General features: G+C 51.3%; 1 protein-coding gene and 3 long non-coding RNA genes across 5 annotated transcripts; 2 read left to right on the top strand and 2 right to left on the bottom strand.

Moving 5' to 3' along the window:
• Positions 1–117: 117 nt before the first annotated feature.
• On the top strand, positions 118–4,707 carry LOC122462871. Of its 2 annotated transcripts, none has more exons than XR_006285749.1 (3): positions 118–538; positions 1,403–2,394; positions 4,482–4,707. It is a non-coding gene; the product is annotated as an uncharacterized LOC122462871 (long non-coding RNA). The 2 variants fall into 2 exon arrangements; XR_006285750.1 differs by having other exon boundaries at positions 118–529.
• On the bottom strand, positions 1,596–22,517 carry LOC122462893. The gene is made up of 3 exons (XR_006285775.1): positions 22,384–22,517; positions 6,574–6,579; positions 1,596–1,606 (listed from the first exon to the last, which is right to left on the bottom strand). It is a non-coding gene; the product is annotated as an uncharacterized LOC122462893 (long non-coding RNA).
• LOC119567526 lies at positions 10,084–21,563 on the bottom strand. Its single transcript, XR_005227561.2, has 2 exons — positions 20,236–21,563; positions 10,084–10,347 (listed from the first exon to the last, which is right to left on the bottom strand). It is a non-coding gene; the product is annotated as an uncharacterized LOC119567526 (long non-coding RNA).
• On the top strand, positions 13,551–22,401 carry LOC102936939 (zinc finger protein RFP-like). The gene is made up of 7 exons (XM_037913706.2): positions 13,551–13,982; positions 15,524–15,619; positions 16,587–16,817; positions 17,145–17,167; positions 17,899–18,014; positions 20,480–20,524; positions 21,887–22,401. The coding sequence occupies exons 1-7, from the start codon at positions 13,566–13,568 to the stop codon at positions 22,399–22,401; spliced, it is 1,443 nt and encodes a 480-aa protein (XP_037769634.1). The 5' UTR covers positions 13,551–13,565.
• Positions 22,518–23,247: the final 730 nt, after the last annotated feature.

The raw sequence follows: 23,247 nt of genomic DNA on the forward strand, positions 1-23,247 counted from the left end.
ATCTCTCTTTAGACACACACTCTGGTCCTTCAAGGGCATCGCCCTAGGGGGACGCCCACCAGCCACAGGGCCCGAGGGGCACATGTCACAGCGACGCCTGCAGGCTGGAATGTTCCTGTGGGCTCCTCCCCGCCCAGCAGCAGCCGAGTCAGCGCCAGGAAGGGAAACACCCGGTTCCGGCTGTAGGAGCGGCCCAGGCAGAGCCCGGCCGGCCTCGCTCGGCTTCTCTCCTGCAGTTCATGTGGCCGGTTCCTTCCTGGGAGGAGCCTGGCGCGTGACCTGGGGCTGGCCCCTGGGGGCGGGGCTTCTGCCTTGTTTGGTGGGTTGGGTTTTAATTTCCCTCCCGAGAGCGCGATTGGCTCCCGGTTCCCCAATTGGCTTTAAAAAAGCTTTAAAGGCTCGTTACTGCACCTGCACGATGTTTGGTTTCAGTTTTGGGATCCCCCGGCTGCTGCTGGCCCTGCCCCTCGCTCCTCCTGCAGCGCCGCGTGGCTGCGGGCGCCGGGCTCATGTGCAGGGGCCTTGACTTGTTCGCTTGGTTGGCAGTATGTGCTTGCGGGGGGCTGCCCGACAGCCCTACTCCGCCACCCAGCACCGAGTGGCTGCTCTTGGCTCACTGCAGGGGGGTTGTTGGTTGTGGGGGGGTTGTTGGTTGGGGGGGGTTGTAGTTTGATGGGGGAGGAACAGCAGTAGCTGCATTGGGGCAGCCTCAATTTACCTGCCTTTGCCCTGCTCCCCTGGCAGTTGCAGTGCACCAGTGGGGGGGGGGAGCGGGGGGCAGGAATACACAGGCTTTGTGGGAGCGGGGGCAGCAGAGCTGGGGAAGACTGCAGCACCGTTTGGGGTGGGGGGCGGTTGGCACGAGTAGCCTGGGGAATGGGAGGGGGCAGCTCCACCAGGCTGGTGGGGGTGTGTGTGGAGTGTCACCCACCATCCTGTGCTAATTATTGGGCATTTGAGGTGCCCAGCTGGGGAGGGGGGTCTATTGGGGGTCAGCTCCAGGCTGCACCTCGGGTCGGCCGGCGCTGCTTGCATTGTCTTTTTCTTTTCTTCTTCTTCTTTTTTTTTTTTTTAAATAAAAGCTCAGTGCTGTGTGTGTTGGTTTGTCTTGGTTTTGGAGGAAGGGCTGGGAGGGGGATGGGAGGGGCAGGGGGGCATGGAGAGATATTGCCTGAGGGGGACCCCAGAATGTGTGGGGGAAGGAGTTTGAATGCAGAATGAGGAGGGGTCCTGGCATTGGCAGTGTGGGGGGTGGATGGTGGATGCCCTGGCATTGGCCCTTACGAGGTGCATGGGGCCCTGGCTGGGGCCGTGTGGGGTGGAGGAAAAGGGGTCTGGCTGCAGCAGTGTGGGGGCAAGGCTTTTGGTTTGGGTTTTTATGTGGATTTTTTTTCACCATCAGTGCTGGTACATCATCCCCACCCCCAGCCTGCCCCTGCATTCCTGACCTCAGGAAAGGGAAACTACCCCTGTCCCACTGCCCAGAGGGAGCCATGGCTGCGGAGAGCCCCGGGGAAAGTCTCCAGGAGGAAGCGACGTGTCCCGTCTGTCTGGAGTATTTCACAGACCCTGTCACTCTGGAGTGTGGGCACAATCTCTGCCGATCCTGCATCGCCCAGTGCTGGGAGGGACCCGACACAGCCACCTCCTGCCCTCAGTGCAGAGAAACTGTGCAACAGAGAAACCTCAGGCCCAACAGGCAGCTGGCGAACATGGTAGTTCCCCCCACTAGCCATTCTGAGCCCCAGTCTGTGACCCCCCAGCAGCACCATGTGCCCCTCTCTGTCCTAGCCTGGCTCCCTGCTGCCGGATGTTCTGACACCGCAGTGGCCTCTGGTGGGTGAAAGGTGGAACTACATCACTTCTCTGGCAGAATGTGGTTTCTGTGGGGAAAAAATTCTGCAGCCGGAAATGAATTCTGTGTTTCCGCAGTAGCTCAGAATTCTCCTGGGAGTATATATTGCAATGATGAATGTCACTGCATCTAAATTTTAGCTGCCTAGAAATTTACTGGAAGGACACTGTGAGCCCCAAAGCCTGAGTTCTGGGGAGATGTAAGTGTCTTAGAATGGGATCCACAAAAGCCAGCTGACTCGGTAGGAAACTGCCTCACCTAACTGATGGGAAATGCTGACCAGAGGGGCATTGTACAGGGGGGTCTAGGGACCTAACTCAGCTTTGTGGATTGCAGGGCTGTTCCTGTGACTCTCGAGTGCCTATTGTCTCTTGATAAATTTTCTTCCTGATGTAAAATCCCCAAAATACAGAAAAAACAAAAGCAGCTTTTCTCTTCTTAGGATCCAATTTGGAGGGATTGGGAGAGTGTGAAAAAGGAGGGGGATGAGAATAGGGTGTTTAACAAGAGTGGGAAGAAGGAATATCCAGGAACTCCTGGTAGGTGCCATTGTTACTCACCAATAAATATGCACAGGGATGTTATCAACGCTCAGATCTCTGAGTAACAGGAGAGTAACAGCGAGTTACATGTTCCCCCTGTGAGAGGTTATTTATTGTTTCTTCTGTGCAAAGTAATTTCTGTTCTGGCTTCATGGAAACTAAACAGGAGAAAGGCAAATGGAGGAAATTATATTTGCTTACTGAACAATTGAAAAAGTTTTCTTAGAAATTTGAACAATCTCTATTAGAGGTTGCTATTCCGCTGTAGCTAAAGTGCTCCGTAATTGGAGCTGACATTTTTCACACAACAATGTCTCTCACCTGAAATTGTGGCATCAGCAAAATCACAGGTTTCCTGGAACTGTTGATTTCACGAGATTACCCTAGATTCTGATCAGAAGGCGGAAAATGTAATTTCCAACAGTTGAATCATTTCAACTTCAGTCTAAAATGTCCATCCACATAGTCTGTTTCCACATTTCTGCAGGAAAATATTTCAGAATAGTTCGTTTCGGGAACATTTTCAGTCCCTTCACATTTCAGTCTGATTCAGAGAGGGAAGTAATTGTGAAAGGTCCAAATTTCACACAACAGGATACAAAACATTCTGTTTTCTGACAAACTCTGCCATCACAGTGCAGTTATCGGTCAAGGTGAGGTGACAATTTCCCCTTGAGTCTCTCTGAGATCGTCCCAGCAGGAGAGCGTGTGCGGCTCCCTGCCCTCCCACAAGTGACCGACCCCAGTGACCGTTCTAGGCACTGATCAGAGGGTGACCCTGTGCCTGGTCGTACTCTGCTGCTCCCCCTGGTGTTGGGGGCTGGGAGTGCTCCAGAAGCAGCGTCTACAGGGGAATCTCTTGACTGAGCCTAGGTCACAACCCAAAGGAAGGTCAAAGGTTGAACCCACTGGTTTGCAATGAAACACTCCCTCCTGCAGGAAAGGGACGATAATGAACTAGCCATTGGAGCAGGGTCCTGCACCTGCATCTTCAACCTCCCTGTGCCAAGGTGATCGAGTCATTGTCACTTTCTCGCTCTGCCCCAGGGACTATTTAATTATTGAGCCAACGTGGAGCAGCTTCATCAGAAGAGATTGTGGGAGCCTCACATCAGACTATCCCAGACCCCCATGGTTAGGGCAGTCACCTGAGCGGTGGGACACCTGTGTTCAAACCCTTCCTCCCCATCAGGCAGAGCAGGGAGTAGAACCTGAGTCTCCCATGTGCCAGGCGAGTGCCCTAACCACCGGGCTCAAAGTTATAAAGGAGCCTCTGCCAGCACCTCCCCTAGATTTTGTCGGGGACCCCATGCAGAAGGGGTGCTCAGCGCACTCCTACAGGATTGGGCCCCACCGACAAGGTAGGCTTTCCATTGCCTGCTTTCTGGTTTGAGGATCCTTCTGGGGTTTAACCATGGAGCAGGTGTCTGGATGCCTAGGGTGAGGCAGCAGTGCTCAAACTCAGGAGCAGAGAAATTTAGGAGCCCTGGGAAATGTTCCCGTAGACGTGTCGGTGCTGAGCGAAGTCAGGCGCCTGCAGAGTTCGAGGCAGCCAGGCAGAGGATTTCTGCATGTCAGGGGGGCGGGAAGAGGTGGGGCAGAGCAGGCCTGGGAAGAGGTGGGGAGGGAGTGAGGCCTTGGGGGAAGGTGTGGAGTGGGGGCAGAGCAGGGGTCGAGCACCCCCAGGGAAATTAGAAAGATGGCGCCTCTGGGCATTGTTATTGGAGAGCGTCCGCAAAGCAGCCTGGGGATGCTCATGAGCACAGTCGGCTGCAAGTGACAGGGGCTGGAGGATCCATGTCTCCAGCCTCCCCCTCACACCTCCCGGAGGCCACTTCTCTTGACCAAAAATAACTACATGTCACATGTGTGTGACTAATGACTGCAATTCGCAGGCAATATGTTCACCAGCAAAAAAAAAACAAAATAAAACCCCAGCATCAGTGAGATCCTCTGCCTGAGTCCATCCACCAGAGCTGACAGCATCTGGCTGCCCAGAAGCAGCAAGGCTGGCTAGAAGCAAGTTTACAACCATGTAGCCAGTTTGCCTTACACAAGGGTAACAATGTATCTCATCACAATAGGAGTCAGGATCTGTAACAACATTGTACCCAGTTGCTCATGAAGAATCCAGCGGCTTCCCCACCAGCATCTCTGCCCAGCTCGCCTTTCCCCTCGCAGCTGCAGCTCCTGGTCTGGCTCCAGAAGGCCACTCCCCAGATTCCCTCTTGATCCTGATCTCAGATCCACTCTGCCACAAACGAGTCCTGACTGCAGGGCCCGGCCACAGGAAACAGCCGCAGAATGAAGGCGTGTGACTGATGGCTACAGATCTCCAGCCATGCATGTGCTGGGTGGGGGGTGGGGGAGGGGAAAGAGCAGTGCCAGACTTCCCTTTAAAGGAAATAATTTCAGCTCACACAGTCCAGCTGCAAAATCATAGTAATTACCCAGTGTAATGCATTAAATAGCTGTACGGCAACCCCTGTAACCAGCCACATGTTTGGCAAATGCTCCCTTATCACCACAGCTGGATTTCCATTTCTGGTCCCAGGTGGCTGCTCCCCAGGCTCTCCCAGGTCCCCTGTGTCTGTCCCCAGATCCCCTCCTGCAGCCAGACTGGACAAGTGGCCTGAGAGCCTCGGAGACAGGAGTTCTCTGGTTAGCCCATCCCCTGTACAGCGCAGGAGCCCCAGTGCCAGCTCCTCTCACACCCGCTGCCATCAGCAAAGAACCAGGAGTCCCCGAGAGCTGGGGAGACTGTGCAGGGAAACAGAAGCAGTAGCCACCAGGCCCAGAACAGGTGTGACAGCTGCTCTCTTGGCCAGCACACCCAGCACCGAACCAGGGACCCCTAGAGCTAAAAGCACAGGCTGCCACAGCTTATGCTAAATATTCAACCTTTATAACTGTAACAGCTCCACACACACACACACACCAGTGCGTTCCCCAGGCACCAGAGAGACGTGGGTCTGAAAGAGCCTAATGGCCAGGTAGGGAACAGGCAGTAGGAGTCAACAGCTGTGATCCTCCCTCCTTGCCAGGCTGCTCCATCAGATCCTTCTGTCAGGCAGCGAAACCCCCAGTCGCTTGTTACCCCTTTTTGACCTGAGTGACTAGTCCACAGTTTGGGGCCTTGCAGATGTTCCGGAGGAGTTAGTGTCAATTTGGACTCATCTCACTTCATTCAAAGGCTCTTTACAGTCCACAGAAAAAGAAATAACTTGAGACCACACCCAGAAAGGAAACACCAAATGATATTCAATCAGTCCATTTCTGAGAAGAAGGAAGGGAAACTAAATTCCTCCCTTGTCTTTTTCCTGCACTAGAAGCCATGGTTCCTGTGAATCCAGCAAAAACACTCCAGGATGAACTGACCTGTCCCATCTGTCTGGACTATTTTAAAGATCTGGTGTCTCTAGACTGTGATCACAATTTCTGCCAAGTCTGCTGTGACATTATATGATTATAATATCTCATAAAAATGTGTCACATGGCCAGAAAGGGTTAACTAATCTGTAGGCTGTCCTGACCCATGGTTGACCTTTAAAGGCTTGTTAGGAAGCTGTGTAAATAAGAGTTCGGCTCTCCCTTTCAAATCTGCATCGTTAGAGCATTAGAGTGGGAGGTGTTTGCTCAGGTCTTGAGATGTAAACAAACAATTCTTATCTGTTACTCTAGCATTGATTCAAGATCAAAAGGGAATATTAACAGTTAGGATGACACTTGATTGAAATAGTATTGTCTATATGCCTCTTTAAAGTTTGTGGTAAACTGAATATGAACTGTTTAATGGACAAGTTACCTTGTGCTAAGCTGCATAGCGAATTGCCAGAATATTTGGAAAACAGAAGGTCACATTAAAGGGATATTGTTCACCCGGGACTGAATGGTCAAGAGGCTTCTGGAAATGTATAAAAGTTGGAGGACCTGATTCTGTTTTATCTCATCTCTGCTTGGATGCTCATGGGGAAAGCTGCAAGCCACAAAGAATGAGATCCCAGGATTTCTGGTGCCCCAAAATGGACATTGACTTAATAGGGAGGGTGGTTGGCTTACAAGGAATTAAAATCAACAAAGGGGGTGGGTCTGCATCAAGGAGAAACACACACAACTGTCACACCGTAGCCTGGCCAGTCATGAAACTGGTTTTCAAAACTCTCTGATGAACAGCACTCCCGGCTGTGCTCTTCTAACCACCCTGGTGTCTGGCTGCTCAAAATCGAACATTAGGCTATTTGCCTCAACCTCCCAACCCGCCATAAACGTCTCCCCCTTACTCTCACAGATATTATGGACCACACAGCAAGCAGCAATAACAATGGGAATGTTTGTTGCGCTGAGGTCTAACCTAGTCAGCAAACAGCGCAAGCGAGCTTTTAAACGTCCAAAGGCACATTCTACCACCATTCTGCACTTGCTCAGCCTACAGTTGAACTGCTTCTTACTGCTGTCCTGGCTGCCTGTGTATGGCTTCATGAGCCATGGGAGCAAGGAGTAGGCTGGGCCTCCAAGGATAACTCTTGGCATGTCAACATCACCAATGGTAATTTTCCAGTCTGGGAAGAAAGTTCCTTCTTCCAGCTTTCCCAAGAGACCGGAGTTCCTAAAGATGCATGCGTCATGCACCTTTCCCAACCATCCCACATTGATGTAGGTGAAACGGCCCTTGTGATCTACCACTGCCTGCAACACCATTGAGAAGTACCCCTTGTGGTTTATGGACTCTTTGGCAAGGTGGTCTGGTGCCAAGATAGGGATATGCATTCCGTCTATCGTCCCACCACAGTTAGGGAACCCAACTGCATCAAAGCCATCCACTATGTCCTGCACGTTTTTCAGAGTCATTTCTGCTAAGAAGGGTATTGATTGCCCTGGCTACTTGGATCACAATAGCCCCCAATGTAGATTTACCCACTCCAAATTGATTCCTGACTGTCTGGTGTTGCAATTTTCCAAAGGGGTATCACCACTCACTTCTTTACTGTCAAAGCAGGTCTCCTTTTGGTATTGCTGCACTTCAGGGTGAGTGAAAGCAATTTGCAAAGTTCCATGAAAGTGACCTTATGCATGTGAAAGTTTTGAATCCACTGGTCATCATCCCATACCTGCATAACTATGTGGTTCCACCAGTCTGTGCTTGTTTCCCAGGACCAGAATCGGCATTCCACTGTGTCAACATGCCCAAATGCCGCCAGCATATGCCAATTGCTACATTCCATGGTGTGAAGCTATTGACATAAACTGGGACCATATAGATCATTGTTGCAACCACGGTTATACATTTGCAGCAAATATTGTACAAAGGTTGTCATTGGAGGTGTCTATAAAGAGGTTATGATTTGCTGATTATGATTATGCTGTCTGTATGTGTGTATCATTTTTGTGGCTGAAGTCATGGATATTGGCTATGTACTTGTATCTCAGTGTGTTTTGATTCTAAGTAGTCTCAGTAAAGCATTTGGTCAGCTTCTTGAGAAAGGATTATTCTCAATAAGTGCCCAGTCAAGAAACACTTAACTGACAATGGACTTTGGGAGACACCAGTCCACATCTGAGCTTTCCTGGGAACATTCAAACTAACATGTAAACAATGGCATTGGCCTATAAAGAACTGAGTCATGCATGGACATGTGGCTTGCCCATGTGAGTCCAGACTCCATCTTGCTGCTGTGATTTCCACAGTAGGAACGGAGGGATGTCCTTCCACATGGCAAGAGCCTATAAAAGACTTCTGCATCTCCTCCATCTTGTCTTCAGTCCTGCTTCTGAGCTCTGGAGGGACTTTGTTACAAACTGAAGCTCTGAACAAAGGACTGAATGATTCATCCCAGCGGTGGATGCACTCCAGAGACTTGATTTGAACCTGCAGTTTATTCTACAACTGCTACAAGCCTGAACCAAGAACTTTGCCATCACTGTGTGTAAATGATTCCATTTAACCAATTCTAGCTCTCATCTATATCTTTTTCCTTTTATGAACAAACCTTTAGATTTTAGATTCTAAAGGATTGGCAACAGTGTGATTTGTGGGTAAGATCTGACTGGTATATGTTCCTGGGTCTGGGGCTTGGTCCTTTGGGATCGAGAGAACCTTTTTTCTTTTACTGGGCTATTGGTTTTCATAACCATTCATCCCCATAACGAGTGGCACTGGTGGTGATACTGGGAAACGGGAGTGTCTAAGGGAATTGCGCCTTGTATGACTTGTGGTTAGCCAGTGGGGTGGAATCAAAGTCTTCTCTGTTTGGCTGGTTTGGTTTGCCTTGCTGCGCAAAAAACCCCCCAGCCTTGGGCTGTAACTGCCCTGCTCTAAGCAATTTGCCCTGAATTACTACTCTCGGTTGTGTCCCACCAAAGCCAGCATCATTACACATGGCTTCCAGCACGTCTGTGTGCATGGCCTCCTCACCTTCTTCCTCACGCCGGTGGCTCCTGGCTAGGCTCTGCACATACTGCAGGATAATGTGTGAGGTGTTTGCAATGCTCACAACAGCAGTGTACAGCTGTATAGGCTCCATGCTTGCAGTGGTCTGGCGTCTGCGTGGATAACCCAGGAAAAAGGTGTGAAACGATTGTTTGCCGTTGCTTTCAAGGATGGAAGGAAGGAGGAGGGGAGGCTGATGACATGTACCCAGAACCACCTGCGACAATGTTTTTATCCCATCAGGCATTGGGAGCCTAACCCAGAATTCAAATGGGAAGCAGGAACTGTGGGTGGCTACCACAGTGCATCGCTCTGTGAGTTGATCCTAGCCATGGTAGTGAGGACGCACTCCGCTGACCTAATGTGCCTAGTGGGGACACGCGCCTTCGACTTTATAAAATCGGAAGCTAAAAGTCGACTTAAATAAATTTGACCTAATTTCATAGTGTAGATATACCCCTAGCAATGACTCACAGACTTGAGAGGTTCAAGGGACAATTTTGCAGCCACTGAATCTGAGTAATACACAAACACTGAGTTCAACCAGGGCCCTGCATAGGGGGAATTTGTCTCTTCTCATCTTTATAGACTGCAAGCTCTTTGGGGCAGGAACCTTGGAACATGTAAGCCGCTAGTTTATTTTCTTGATATGGTGAGCTGGGCCCATTGCCCTTTTCCATTCATGCCATGCACAGACCCCCAGCTGGGGAGAGGTGGCTGAGCACGCCAGAGCAGTAGTTCTTGGAGGAAACACCCTATTGAGATGCAAGGGGAAGTTTCCTCCTCTCTGACCTATTAGATCAGGCTCTCTGCAGACTCAGGCACACATCACTGTATCAGTTTTGCTTGGGCCACATTTTCAACCTTTTCTTTTCAATCATATGGGCTAGATCCCATGGGGTGGGGACACAGACGGGGGCTGCTCTCGGGCCCCCTACATCTTGGGCAGGTGGAGGGTCAAATTGGAGGCCAGTTGACGAAGGGTTCCCAAGATACGTCTCCCTGGTAAAACAGCTTCTCTAAAAGTGCATAGCTTCTACCACCATTTGTGTTCATCGATAGAGAAAAGCCCAGAGTGGAGCATTTTGCTTCAACGTCTCACTCACTGGAGGGTTACCCTCAGAGAGTGCCTGGGACCAGGGTTGCCAAGTGCTGAAAATAATTTTTATGGACAGTATAGAAAAAAAATTACGGACAACCAAACTCTTTTATGGACACATACTTACATAATATAAAGATGGCTCCAAAGGACAAAAGGGAACAATATTCAGTGTTTTTATTCCTACGTCAAAAGAGAAATGTTATTCGGCTAGTTTCACCGACTTACTAGCCACATCAGCGTCCTCCAAGTTCTCCGGTTTGTGATCATACACACACACGCCCATTCATGAGCAGCTCACAGGCACAGGTATTTCCTGCAAAATTTGCTTTGTCTTTTCAATTCTTTCTGCAGTCTCTGGATCCAGCTCTTCCAGCTGGGCCAGTAGGAGTCGCTCTTGTTCCTCCAGGACATGGTGCAGTTGCTGAAAGTAAGACACAAGTTTCTGCCTTTCAGTTTCTGTCTCTGCCTGTGACATACGACCAGGGAGAGAGCAGAGCAGGGCAGGGACATGGACAGACTCCAGGGATAACTGATAGACGCTTGCATCCATAGGACAGATCATATCATTGGAAGCCCTTGGGCTTTCCTGAGAATGTGCCTTCAGTTCAGTGGGAAATTCCCCCGTCACTTGCTGTTCCTGCAGCCCTTCCAATCCTGGAGATGCAAAGCAGCTGAAGCCTGAGCCCCGCCATGTGGGGCTGACAGCCGGAGCCACATTGTGGGGTTGAAGATGAAGCTCTGTTGTGTGGAGATGAAGTAACAGAGGTCAAATAAAATTGCAGAATCCATGACCTCCGTGTTCCACTCGTACCAGTGGTTATCATAATATTTTTTGTGATCTCATGACCCCCCCTACAAAAGCCTTGCAATCCCCTTTTGGCTCAGGACCCTCCAGTTTGCAAAACACTGGCTGAGTGGTTAGCGCACTCTCCTGAGAAGTGGGGGACTCTGGTTCAAACAACGCCCCCCACCCCCGGCAGGCAGTGGGAGCATAGACGCTGACTTTTATTTTTCCCTGGGGGTGCTCTACCCCGACTCTGCCCTGAGGCCACGCCCCCACCATGCCCCTCCCCTGAGGCCCTGCCCTAGCTCCGCCTCTTCTAACCCACTCCGCCTCCTCCCCTAAGGCCTTGCCCTCTGGCTGCCTCTTCCCGCCCCTGCTCCAACCCCTCCACCAAAGCCGCAGCCAATCTGCAGCTCGCTGCTCTCCGTCCTCCCCCAGGCACCTCCCCAGCCACCAAACAGCTCATTGGCAGCCCTGCAGAACAGCTGGGGCTGGTGGGTGCTGAGCTCCCCCTGTATTTTTTCCGTGGGGGTTCGAGCTCCGGAGCACCCCTGGGGTCAGCACCTCTGCTGCTTACAAAGGTGGGACCGAGCAGTGACCAAGTATAAACAGCGACTTACAATGAGACTTAGCCCACGTCCTGCTGTTAATGGGCAAGTCGGTAAGGCCTAAATTTACAGCAGTGGCCTGATTTTGCATGTCTTGGTTTACGTCCTCGGCATACAGGACTTCAGGGCACGTGTTCCACCCGCATCCGCAGCAGCATCTCTGCACAGCACGGCTTCCCCGCCACAGCTGAATTCCCTCTCCATGTCCCCGATGGCGGCTTCCCAGACTGCCCCAGGCCTCCTCCGTCTGTCCCCACATCCCCTGCTGCAGCCGCAATGGACAAGTGGCCTGAGAGGTCTCTGTTTATCCCACACCAGGTACCCTGCAGGCCCCTAGTGCGAGCTCCCCGCACGCCGGCTGCCCTCGGCCATTAGGCCCCAGCCCTCACATTGGGGAGAGGAGCTTGGTCTCCCTGCAGTCCCTGGTCTCTCTGCTGGGACGGACAAACAGGGAGAAAATGGGAGCAGGCCTTGCTGGGCGTGGTTGTGTGACAGGGTCACTTGCCCCCCTAGGGCCCAGGCTGAGATCCCAGCACATTCCACAGGCCCCTGAGCCGCCATCAGATGGACTCTCAGCATCGGTCCCTGTGGTGGTGGGGGAGGCTCTGGGTCATTGCCCTGGGGGAGCTGCTGGGGGAGGGAGGAGATTTAGCTCCTCACAGACAATTTTAACTGTTCCAAAGTTTCAACTTTTTGAATCTCAGTGTCTAGTAAAAAGAAAAGGAGTACTTGTGCACCTTAGAGACTAACCAATTTATTTGAGCATAAGCTTTCGTGAGCTACAGCTCACTTCATTGGATGCATACTGTGGAAAATACAGAAGATGTTTTTATACACACAGACCATGAAAAAAATGGGTGTTTATCACTACAAAAGGTTTTCTCTCCCCCCAACCCACTCTCCTGCTGGTAATAGCTTATCTAAAGTGATCATTCTCCTTACAATGTGTATGATAATCAAGGTGGGCCTTTTCCAGCACAAATCCAGGTTTTCTCCCGCCCCACCCCCGTCCCATAAAACCCACTCTCCTGTTGGTAATAGCTTATCTAAAGTGATCACTCTCCTTACAATGTGTATGATAATCTTGGTGGGCCATTTCCAGCACAAATCCAGGTTTTCTCCCCTCTCCCACACCCCACTCTTCTGTTGGTAATAGCTTATATAAAGTGATCACTCTCCTTACAATGTGTATAATAATCAAGGTGGGCCATTTCCAGCACAAATCCAGGGTTTAACAAGAACGTCTGAGGAACAGTTGGGGGGGAAAGGAATAAACAAGGGGAAATAGGTTACTTTTTATAATGAATCAACCATTCCCAGTCTCTATTCAAGCCTAAGTTAATTGTATCCAATTTGCAAATTAATTCCAATTCAGCAGTCTCTCATTGGAGTCTGTTTTCGAAGTTTTTTTCTTGAAGGATAGTCACTTTGAGATCAGAAATCGAGTAACCAGAGAGATTGAAGTGTTCTCCAACTGGTTTATGAATGTTATAATTCTTGACATCTGATTTGTGTCCATTTATTCTTTTACGTAGAGACTGTCCAGTTTGCCCAATGTACATGGCAGAGGGGCATTGCTGGCACATGATGGCATATATCACATTGGTACATGTGCAGGTGAACGAGCCTCTGATAGTGTGGCTGATGTTATTAGGCCCTGTGATGGTGTCCCCTGAATAGATATGTGGGCACAGTTGGCAACGGGCTTTGTTGCAAGGATAGGTTCCTGGGTTAGTGGTTCTGTTATGTGGTATGTGGTTGCTGGTGAGTATTCGCTTCAGGTTGGGGGGCTGTCTGTAGGCAAGGACTGGCCTGTCTCCCAAGATTTGTGAGAGTCATGGGTCGTCCCTCAGGATAGGTTGTAGATCCTTGATAATGCATTGGAGAGGTTTTAGTTGGGGGCTGAAGGTGATGGCTAGTGGCGTTCTGTTATTTTCTTTGTTAGCCCTGTCCTGTAGTAGGTGACTTCTGGGAACTCTTCTGGCTCTGTCAATCTGTTTCTTCACTTCAGCAGATGGGTATTGTAGTTATAATAGTTCTGGTCTGACCAAACTATTGTCTGCTCCCCCCAGAATTGATACATTTTTTCACCAAAGCCTCCAGGGGTGAAATTGGTTGGGTCCTTCCTGCTCAGCAAACAGGACGAGTCACTTTCAGGCAAGGAAACACCCAGTTGCTGCTGCAGGTGGGGCACAGCGTGAACTCAGGAAACTGAAACTTACCCTGTCCCACTGCCCAGAGGGAACCATGGCTGCAGCTAGCCCCGTGAAAAGTCTCCAGGAGGAAGCGGCATGTCCCCTCTGTCTGGAGTATTTCACAGACCCTGTCACTCTGGAGTGTGGGCACAATTTCTGCCGAGCGTGCATCGCCCAGTGCTGGGAAGGACCCGACACAGCCGCCTCCTGCCCTCAGTGCAGAGAAACTGTGCAACAGAGAAACCTCAGGACCAACAGGCAGCTGGCAAATATCCTTGAAATCGCCAAGCGGCTGAGTTTCCAGGCAGCGAAGGGAGCAGGAGGGGGTGGGGTGTGTGGGGAACACCAGGAGGCTCTGAAACTGTTCTGTGAAGAGGATCAAACCCCCATCTGTGTGATCTGCATAGAGTCCCGGGCTCACCGCACTCACACGGTGGTTCCCATACAGGAAGCTGCCCAGGAGTACAAGGTAGGGAGTTGCTGTCCAGTTTAATGGGTAATAACTTTGGATGTTAATTATAGGTTAATGGTGTGACCCTGTCATTCAGCTGTGTGTAGCCTTCATTGTATGAAAGCTGATTGGGGGACTTACAAGCTGTGGCTGGTATTACTGGTTGTATGAAAGTGTTTATTGTTATTTGCATCCCCTAGAGACCCCAGATGAGATCTGACCTCGATTGTGGGGGCCTTGCACAAAACCCAGTGAGGGCCAATCCCTACCCTGAGCCATTTACAGTCTAACTGGACAAGACAGACAAAGGGTGGGGGGGGAAACTGAGGCACAGTGAGGGGAAGTGACTTGTCCAAGGTGACTCAGCAGATCAGTGGCAGAGCTGGATATAAAAACCTGGTTTTCCAAGGCCCAGTTCAGTGCTCTAACCACTAGCTACTCTGCCCCTTTCAGCAGCACTGAGCAGTGATAAAGTGCAAACAGTAGGAGGAAAAGACTCCTTGATAGAGGTCCTAGGCCCGGCAGGGAGAGGAGGTTTCCCACTGGGATTGTGAACTCCTGTCCTGCTCCACGAGGGGTTAAACTCAGATGTTGCCGGCCTGCACTAGAGGAGATCACTGGGCTGAACATGGTGTGGGACCCCGAGCACCTTCAGTCCACACCCACAAGGGCTCCAGTCAGCGCAGGTCCATGCCACATGCCACTGGGATCAGACTTATCTTCATCAAAACTAACCCCTGGGCAGTGCGGACCAGTGCCAGTCTGACCTGTTCCCGTGTGTTCATGGGCAAGGACCCTTTGAAATCTGCCAGGGACTTTGGGGTCGCTACCCAGAGGCCATTGCCAGGGGAACGGGCTAGGCAAACGCCAGCTGTTCCTAACACAAATCAACACATCTAACGGGGTTTGCCCTAGTCCTTATATCAGTGCTGTACAACGCGTCCCATCCCCCGGGGTACAGGGCTGAAAGTCAATGGAGTTGGACTCCTTTGAGCATCCCAGCCTACATGGCTGCCCCTGGTGGCTTCTGGGATTGGTATCACTGTTTGTTAAATCTTCTCAAAAACAGCTTTATAGATTCACCACCATGGGACACCAGTTTTCCACTGGTTCGACTCAATGGAGAAAGTGGATGTAAAAACTTCAAACAAAACGCGCCCAATTTCCATAAATCAGGTTTCATTTCCTTGGTGTCTCTGATGTCCTACCTCTAGAAAGACCCACTGTTGTACACAATATTGTTGTAACTGTGTTGGTCCCGGGCTATTAGAAAGACAAGGTAGGTGAAGTAATATCTGCTCATGGGCAGCTTCTGCGGTGAACGACAAGCTTTCAGGCTTACACAGAGCTCTTCTTCAGGCCTGGGAAAGAGTATGTTCCCCAGAGCGGAGTTGTGTGTAACTCTTTTACCAACAGGAGCTGGGCCAGCAGAAGGTATTGCCGTACCCACCTAGTCAATCTAGGAAGACTGACTGTTATGTAGAATTTTGGGTGGAAAACACCTCATCCACCCCCTACAACCCTGAAAATAAACCCACCAAATCATTTCTGTTTGTCAGGAAAAACTACAAGCCCATTTGCAGACTCTGAGGGAAGAGAGAGAAAAGCTGCTGGGATTGAATGTGGCTGGAGAGGAGAGAAGCCGGGAGTATCTGGTCGGTGCCTGTTGTTCTTCGCCTGCTGGGACACGGAGCTGGGAGGGATGTTTATTGGTCGATTTCTCTGTGGCCTTCTGTGTGTTTCTCCATGATCATGAGATTGTGTGTGTATGTGTGCGTGCGCATATCACAAATGTTCTCTCCCTGGAGAAGGACAACAGCGTCTTCTGCAGGATCTAAGATGCATTTTAATGAATGAGTTAATTACTACCCGTTGTGGCATTCACAAAATTTCTCCCAAACCGCACTGACTATATCCCGGTAGACACGGAGACAGCCCTTGCAGAGAGATTGGGCCCAAATGGGAAGCTGTAAGAAAATCCTCTCCTTTGTGATCACAGTGTATAGTCAAGTGTCAGGATGGGAAGAATGGTGGGTTTTGAACCTCAGTCCACAGAGACTCTCATGACAACCCGACCGCTCTCCAGAGCCAGCAGGGGAGGGGCTAGTGGAACTCTGGCCCACCAGAGGATCTGCCTACGAAGCTCCTGATTGGAGCAGACGTTCGGCTGCATGAATTACGCCAGCAGGAGTCACGGGAAGTTGTCCAAACAACTGAGTGAACTCCCGATCTGCTGCTGGACTGGACCCTGACTCTGGCTTGGCCCTGGCGTTGTTCCTGACTCAGGTTTGACCTGCAGTACTGCTGTCTGACTTTGGCCTGACCCTTCGCGTGGCTGCCTGACTCCGACTCCAGTCCTGATCCCCCGTGTGACTCCAGACACTGATTCTGGCTCAGTCTTTGGCGTGACTTCTGAGCTCTACTGTAGCCCCAACCCTTGGTGAGATCCTGACTTTGACTCCAGCTCTGACTTCGGCTGTAGTTCCTGACTTCTGACTGCAGCTCTGAGCACTAGGCCTGACGGCTCATGGCCTGGTCTCTGCACTCTCTCTTGTAAGACTGTATGAAAGGTCATCAGGCTCCATCCATGTTCCTGACCAGCCCTTTCCTTATTTCCTCTAGAAACAGACAGAAACCGAGAGGCAGAAGATTGTGTCTGAATTTCAGCACCTGCGGCAGCTCTTGGAGGAACAAGAGCGACTCCTGCTGGCCCAGCTGGAAAAGCTGGACAAGGAGATTGTGAAGATACAGAATGAAAATATCAGCAAACTCTCAGAGGGGATTTCCCATCTCAGTGAGCTGATCGGTGAGATGGAGGGGAAGTGTCAGAAGCCAGCAAGTGAATTCCTGCAGGTGAGACAGAGCTAGAAACATCCCAAATCCCAACACAGGGACAGGACAGCTCCTGAAGTACGGGCACCGGGGTCCAGCAGTCAGAGATCTCAGTGTAACTCAGTGTGTGCATTGCTGAAATGTGAATGACTATTGTTCTTTGCAGACTCACAGACACATTGATATTAGAGATGGAAAAGCCCCATTAGCTCAGTGAAACCATGGCCCCGGGGCCAGGGCAGGGCTGATTTTACCTGTATTTACAAAATCCCTTTCCTGGAATCCCAAGTGTGTGTCAGGTGGTACTGAGATTTTTTTTAATCTCTCTCTCCTCTCTCTCCCCTCTAGGATGTCAGAAGCACCTTGAGTAGGTACGTGGCTCTCTCTGACTCCCACACATACTTGGCAATGCTGGGGAAGAACATGGAGATGATGTTTTTACCGCATCTCCACAGCAACATGTGTGGGGATTTTGGATACAAATCTCTCAGATAAACTTAATCCTGAGGTTCTCACCCTGGTACGGAAGACTCTGGAATTCTCCATTCAGTGGGAAAGACTGACCTCAAGTGTTTCCTCGAGATGTCACATCCCTGGGGGAGCGGCTGCTTCAGGATTGTGGGGATGGAATATGGGCCTGTCACTACTGGGGCCCTGCTTACCATTCAGCCCAAGGCAGCAGTGGTCAAGAGTCTTTCCCACCTGAGTCTTTTCCGGCCTGAGCACTGTTTGGAGACCTGTGTGGAATGAGCTGTGGAGGGGGGAGTTGGTGTCTCAGTTTAGTTCCTAGTGGACAGATTTCTACAGCACTTTACATCGGAACCTCCTGTCCCTCAGAGCAGGGAAGCCAAGGAGTGAATTGGCCATGGAGACTCAATTCCCCTTTTGTGCCCAGAGCTGATCTCACCAGACCAGAGTTGAAGAATATTAAGGAGTCCTTAGAAGGGAAGGTTGTACAGCCATGGGCTGTGTTGCACCTGCTCTGAGGCAGGGAGAAGTCGAGGAATTCGAACTCCAGGCATATTAGAGCAGCGACTCACTAGCCAGAACTTATCATGAGTCACACAATGAAATATAATCATGGGAAATTGTTTCTCTCCAGGTGTGAGAAGGGGAAGTTCCAACAACCAGAGGAGATTTCTCCTGAACTGGAAGAGCGAGTCAGCGATTTCTCCCAGAAAACTATGGTGTTAATGGAGACTCTGAGGAAGTTCAAAGGTACCTAGAAGGGATCTAGGAATGGAAATTGGGAAGAGCCTCTGAGACTGTGGGAAGAGAATGGTGCTGGTCAATTGGTTCACACTTAGATGATGCTTCTATTTAATTGTTGGGTGAGAAAGCCAGACATTTGGGTCCAAGACACTCAGGTTGATTAATTCAAACCTTCTTTGCACCAGAAACATGCTTTTCAATGACAGTTACAAAGTAAGAAATGACTCATCGACTTTAAGGTCAGAAGGGACCATCATGATCCATCTACTCTGACCTCCTGCACATTGCAGGCCACAGAACCTCCCCACCCACTCCTGCAATTTACCTGTAAACTCTGGCTGAATTACTGAAGCCCTCATATAATGATTTAAAGACTTCAAGTTACAGAGAATCCACCATTTCTTCTAGTTTAACATCGGTAAATGATACGTGCCCCATATGGCAGAGGAAGGCAAAAATGAACGCCAGAGTCTCTGGCAATTTGATTTGGTGGAAAATTCCTTCCCTATCCCAAATATGGTGGTCAGTTGGACACTGAGCATTTCAGCAAGACCCAAAAGCCAGACACCTGGGAAAGATTTCTCTCTAACTCGGAGCCCTCCCCGACTCGTGCCCCATCACCAGCCACTGGGATATTTGCTACTAGCCATCGCATATAGAAAGAAGTGCTGGTCAGTTCCCTTCTCCTGGGGCATAGGTGGGTCATGGGGGATTTCTCCTAGGAAGCTCTAATTACCCCTAGCAATGTCTGGAATATTAGACACATCCAAACTGCATATTTACTAGTTCTTTTCCAATCACCTTTGAGTGGTATGAATATTAAGTACCTTATATAGGTCATACACGACACATGCATGAACACATCATTGGCAGGGCTTATTTTCTTCAAGTTATTTTCATGTTATTGTTCTCTTCTCTGATTGGTTTATTACCACTGATGATACACACGCCACTCTCACCCTTGTCTCCACACAGCGGGTATTGGACTTTGCTAACTTCTCTGTGGCTGGATGCACAGCCCCCCTCAGCCTGGCTCCAGCCCTTCAGTGACACCCCCCCACCCCACAGCGCCCCTAAGCCCATTTCCCTCTAGCCCTTCACTGCCATCCCCCAGTGCACAGCCCTCTCAGCCTAGCTCCAGCCCTTCAAAGCCTCCCCCAACTGCACAATCCCCCTTAGGCAGCTCAAGTCCTTCAGTGCTGCCCCCCCACTGCACAGCCCCCCTCAGACTAGCTCCAGCTCTTCAGTGCCACCTCCATATTGCACAGCTCCCCTCAGCCAAGCTCCAGCCCATCATTGCTACCCCTCCCGCGGCTGCATAGACCCCCTCAGCCTAGCTTCCCAGGAGCAGCAGGGATGAGGGACAGTGGGAAGCCACTTCTGGGAGCCACCAGAGGTGAGTCCCCCCCACGAAGAATTTGTTCCACCCTGGCCCCTGCTCACAACAGACCCCTGCCCACAGCCAGAGGTTGTCCCTTTGTCCTGGTCAGGAGACAGAGGAGGTTCCCATTAACCGTGGGATCACCCCTGCCTGGAGAGGGGTGCCCTGGTTACAGTGAGGCGATGGGAAACCCTGCTCCACTGAGAGACCCCCCTCCTCTGCTTCCCACATCCTGTGACATGATGGGGGATCTCCCATGTAAGGGACACAGACAGGGGAGAGACATGGGGTAAGCGGTGTAGAGGTGGGACACACACACACACACACACACAGACACTCATCCTCCCATCAGACATATTATTTAAACAAGAAAAAGAAAAAAGTAGTGACAACAATGCACTGAAATATGGTTTTAGGAGAAATATTTATTTCAATGCCCCCATCCCACAAAAAAAATATTGACTGCAGCAGTGAGGGACATTCAAAAACACTCACCTGAGTTGAATTTATTACTATTATTATTGTTTATTATTTATTAACGAGCTAGCTTATGGTTTTTTCAGTGTGGAAAATTTTGCGTTATTTTACGGGTTGAATGGTGACTGAATGACATAACCCCCCGCCAATGTCCGTCACTCACTCCGGTAATTTTGTCAAGTGTCCGTCGCACAACATGATGCTGCCAACCCCTGGCCAAAGGGACCAAAGTGGGTAAAGTTACTTTTCCGCCAAAGTCTTTGTATGATCTGGGTCTAGGTTATGACAAAAGGCCGTGAGTGAATGGGACAAACCAACTGGAGTTGGAAGGTGGGAGGGGATGAGGAGGGGAAATTAAATCTCTCTTACAGATTGTGTGTCCTGGGATGGTTGTGAGGCTGAAAGGACGTTGGTTCCATTGCTGGGAGATGGCTGAATGAGAGAAGAAGTAGAAGGTTTCAGTTAGTTTCTATTAAATGCCTGAGTGTGTCTCTGGGCCTCTCGATCTGTTTCTCTGTCATGATGAAAACACAGTTCTATGCGTTCAGAGTGGGGATGCTGTTATAAATATGAAGGTCTGAAATTTCGTCTCTTTTCTCCTTTCCCCCGCCAGACACTCTGCCATCTGCACTGGAATCCCTAGGAGCACACAGACAGGGTGAGTTTGCAGCTGAAGATTGTCTTTAAATTCCGAGAAAATTCCAGTGAAAACATCGTCATGATATTGTAACGAAAGTTACCAACCAAATCACCAGTGACTGTGGCACACACAGCCCTAAAAATAACCTGTTCACAGTGAGGAGATCCAGGGGCACTGGAACATGGGGGCCAGGGGGCCAAGCTCACCCTCTTTTTAACATGGGCATAGTTTGGGGGCAGGGGGCCATGTTGGCCCCCCAAACTGCAAGCCTTGGGCAGGCGTGGAGCATCGCAGCATTGGCTGTGCTTCATGGAGGGGCGGCTGATCAACTGCGCCCTGTGTAGTGCAGCTTCTTCCTGGTGCTTGTCCCTCTCAGTGGCCCCACCCTGCTCCTCTTCCCCCTGGACCCTCCACCTGCCCTGGGTGGCGCAAGCCGGAGAGTGGACATGGGAAGGTGGAGGGTCAGGGGCTCTCCATAGTGGCCAAGGCTCCCAGCCTGGCCAGGGTCAGGGCCTCGGTGAGAAGATGAAGAGTGGGGCAGGGCCAGGAGGAGGGCAGGGCCACAGGTGGTGCGACCTAGTACCCCCTCTCCCCAACTTCTGCCAAGGTGCCGGAACACCTGGGGAGATCCCAAGCTGACATCACACAAATAATCCTGACACCAACCTGAGTGCTGAGTTCATGCCCATGCTAATGAACAGAAACACTCTCCCTGAGCAGCACCCGAACAGAGCTCTCTGCCCTGAGGACTGACACATCCCTCTGCTTTACCCCGGTGCAGGGGGTCTCCCCATTGCTCTTCTCCAACATCCCGTCTTTCCTCTGGGCAGGGCTGGGCTCTCCCACTGGAGCTGCTTCCTGGATTGGGGAGATGCTCTCCCTCTGATGCTGCCAGCTCCTCCTTTCTCTCTGGGCTGGGAATGGGGCTACCCCACCCAATGCCACCTCCTTCTCTCTGGTATTAATCAGCTCTTCCCCAATGCTGCATCTTCCTCTCTCTTCCCAGCCGTGGGAGTGGAAACTGCATTAGAGGAGGGAGATTTCCTCTGGGCTTCAAAACTGGACCTGCTTCCTCGGCTCCCTCCCCACTAAAACCTTTCTTGGTGTGTCTCTCCTGCTGGGAATGGAGCAGAATCAACAGGGGTAGCTGGGAGCTGAAGCTTATGCAAGCAAATAGGAAATTAATGAAGTGGGTCTCCTTACAGAGACTGAGGAAGTGCAGTGACATCTCTGCTCAGTCTCAGGTGCCCACGACAGAGGCAGCTCCCTGCGATCCAGGCCTGTCCCAGCCAGAACAGGGCTGCTGGGGAGAGTGAGAAATGGCCCCAGCCTCCCCCAGGGCCGAGCTCTGCCCCTGACGCTCTGATTCTCTCTCCCCAGCGAATGTGACTCTGGATGCAGACACGGCTCATCCCCAACTCGTCCTGTCTGAGGATGGGAAAAGTGTGAGACGGGGAGACACACGGCAGGATCTGCCCGACAACCCTGAGAGATTTGACACTGAGCGCTGGGTGCTGGGCTGTGGGGGATTCACCATGGGGAGACATTGCTGGGAGGTGGCGGTGGGGGATGGGCGATACTGGGCTGTGGGGGTGGCCAGAGAGTCTGTGGGGAGGAAAGGACGGATCAGCCTCAGCCCTGAGGGGGGGATCTGGGCTCTGCAGAGGTGGGGGTATCGGTTCCGGGCTCTCACCTCCCCTGAGACCCCCCTGCCCCAGCGCCGGGCCCCTACCAGGATCCAGGTTTGTCTGGACTGTGACCGGGGGCAGGTGACATTCATCGATGCTGGTGACGAGGCCCCGATCTTCACTTTCCCACTGGGCTCCGTCCCTGGGGAGAGAATCCGCCCCTGGCTCGGGGTGTGGGGGAGATCCCACTTCCGACTGTGTCCCTGAGACCCACAGCAGAGGGGGGAACCGGAAATCAGCCTCTCTAGCCTCACGGACCCCAGACTCTATGAGCTTGGGTGACTCCCATCTACCCAGCCCCTGGCTCCTCATCTTGATGGCCCATGAAAGCTCCTTCCCCTTCCTCTCTGCAGCCCCAGGCATGGGAGAGGGAGGGGGAGGAACCCTGGGGCTGCAGGAGGGGCAGAGGGGCCCTGAGGGGCAGAGGTGGGGGCTGGGCAGGGGGCAGAACTAACAGCCGGGCTGGGGACAGGCAGAGGTGGGGGCTGGGCAGGGACCCAGCAGGAATCAATCAGGGTTTGGGGGGCTGGGGAGAAGCGGCAGCAGGGAGCGGTTTGTGCAGATCTGTGGGATTGGATCTCATGGGGTCTCCCAGCCAGAGCTCCTGCCGCAGGGGCCCAAGTCACTTCAGGACAACTGGTGACACTGACATGGTCCCACACGCACGCGGGGTGGTGGAGGGGATGGGTAGGGGGTGCAGATTGATTGAAAAACCATTGTATAACCTTAAAAAAATCATCATTCGGTCAGTCTCACGATTTTTTTAACCTCCTGAGGTTGGCAGCACTGGGGGAGGCAGGGACAGGGCGGGTTTAACCAGCAGGAATTAGAAGAAGCAAGAAGGAAAATGTGAATGAAAATAAAACAAGAATAAAGGGAGAGTCCAGGAGAAATGGTGGAAAATACAAATGAGAAGAGTGACAGGAAACTATCCCTGACAGGGGACCCAGCCTGGGGGCAGCAAGAGGGGAAGGGATAAAATTGGGGGTGGAGGGGGATGGAATGGAGCACCCATGGGGGCTGATCTGTAGCAGGGAGGGGAGGAGAGTGAGG

This window comes from Chelonia mydas, chromosome 14, assembly GCF_015237465.2.
Source record: "Chelonia mydas isolate rCheMyd1 chromosome 14, rCheMyd1.pri.v2, whole genome shotgun sequence".
Classification (NCBI taxonomy): domain Eukaryota; kingdom Metazoa; phylum Chordata; order Testudines; family Cheloniidae; genus Chelonia; species Chelonia mydas.

Excerpts from the sequence above, each read along its gene's own strand:
- LOC102936939 (XM_037913706.2), top strand. The coding sequence starts at position 13,566 with ATGGCTGCAGCTAGCCCCGTGAAAAGTCTCCAGGAGGAAGCGGCATGT. Across the intron at positions 18,015-20,479 it reads GACTCTGAGGAAGTTCAAAG|ACACTCTGCCATCTGCACTG; the intron begins GTACCTAGAAGG and ends TTCCCCCGCCAG. Across the intron at positions 20,525-21,886 it reads CCTAGGAGCACACAGACAGG|CGAATGTGACTCTGGATGCA; the intron begins GTGAGTTTGCAG and ends CTCTCTCCCCAG.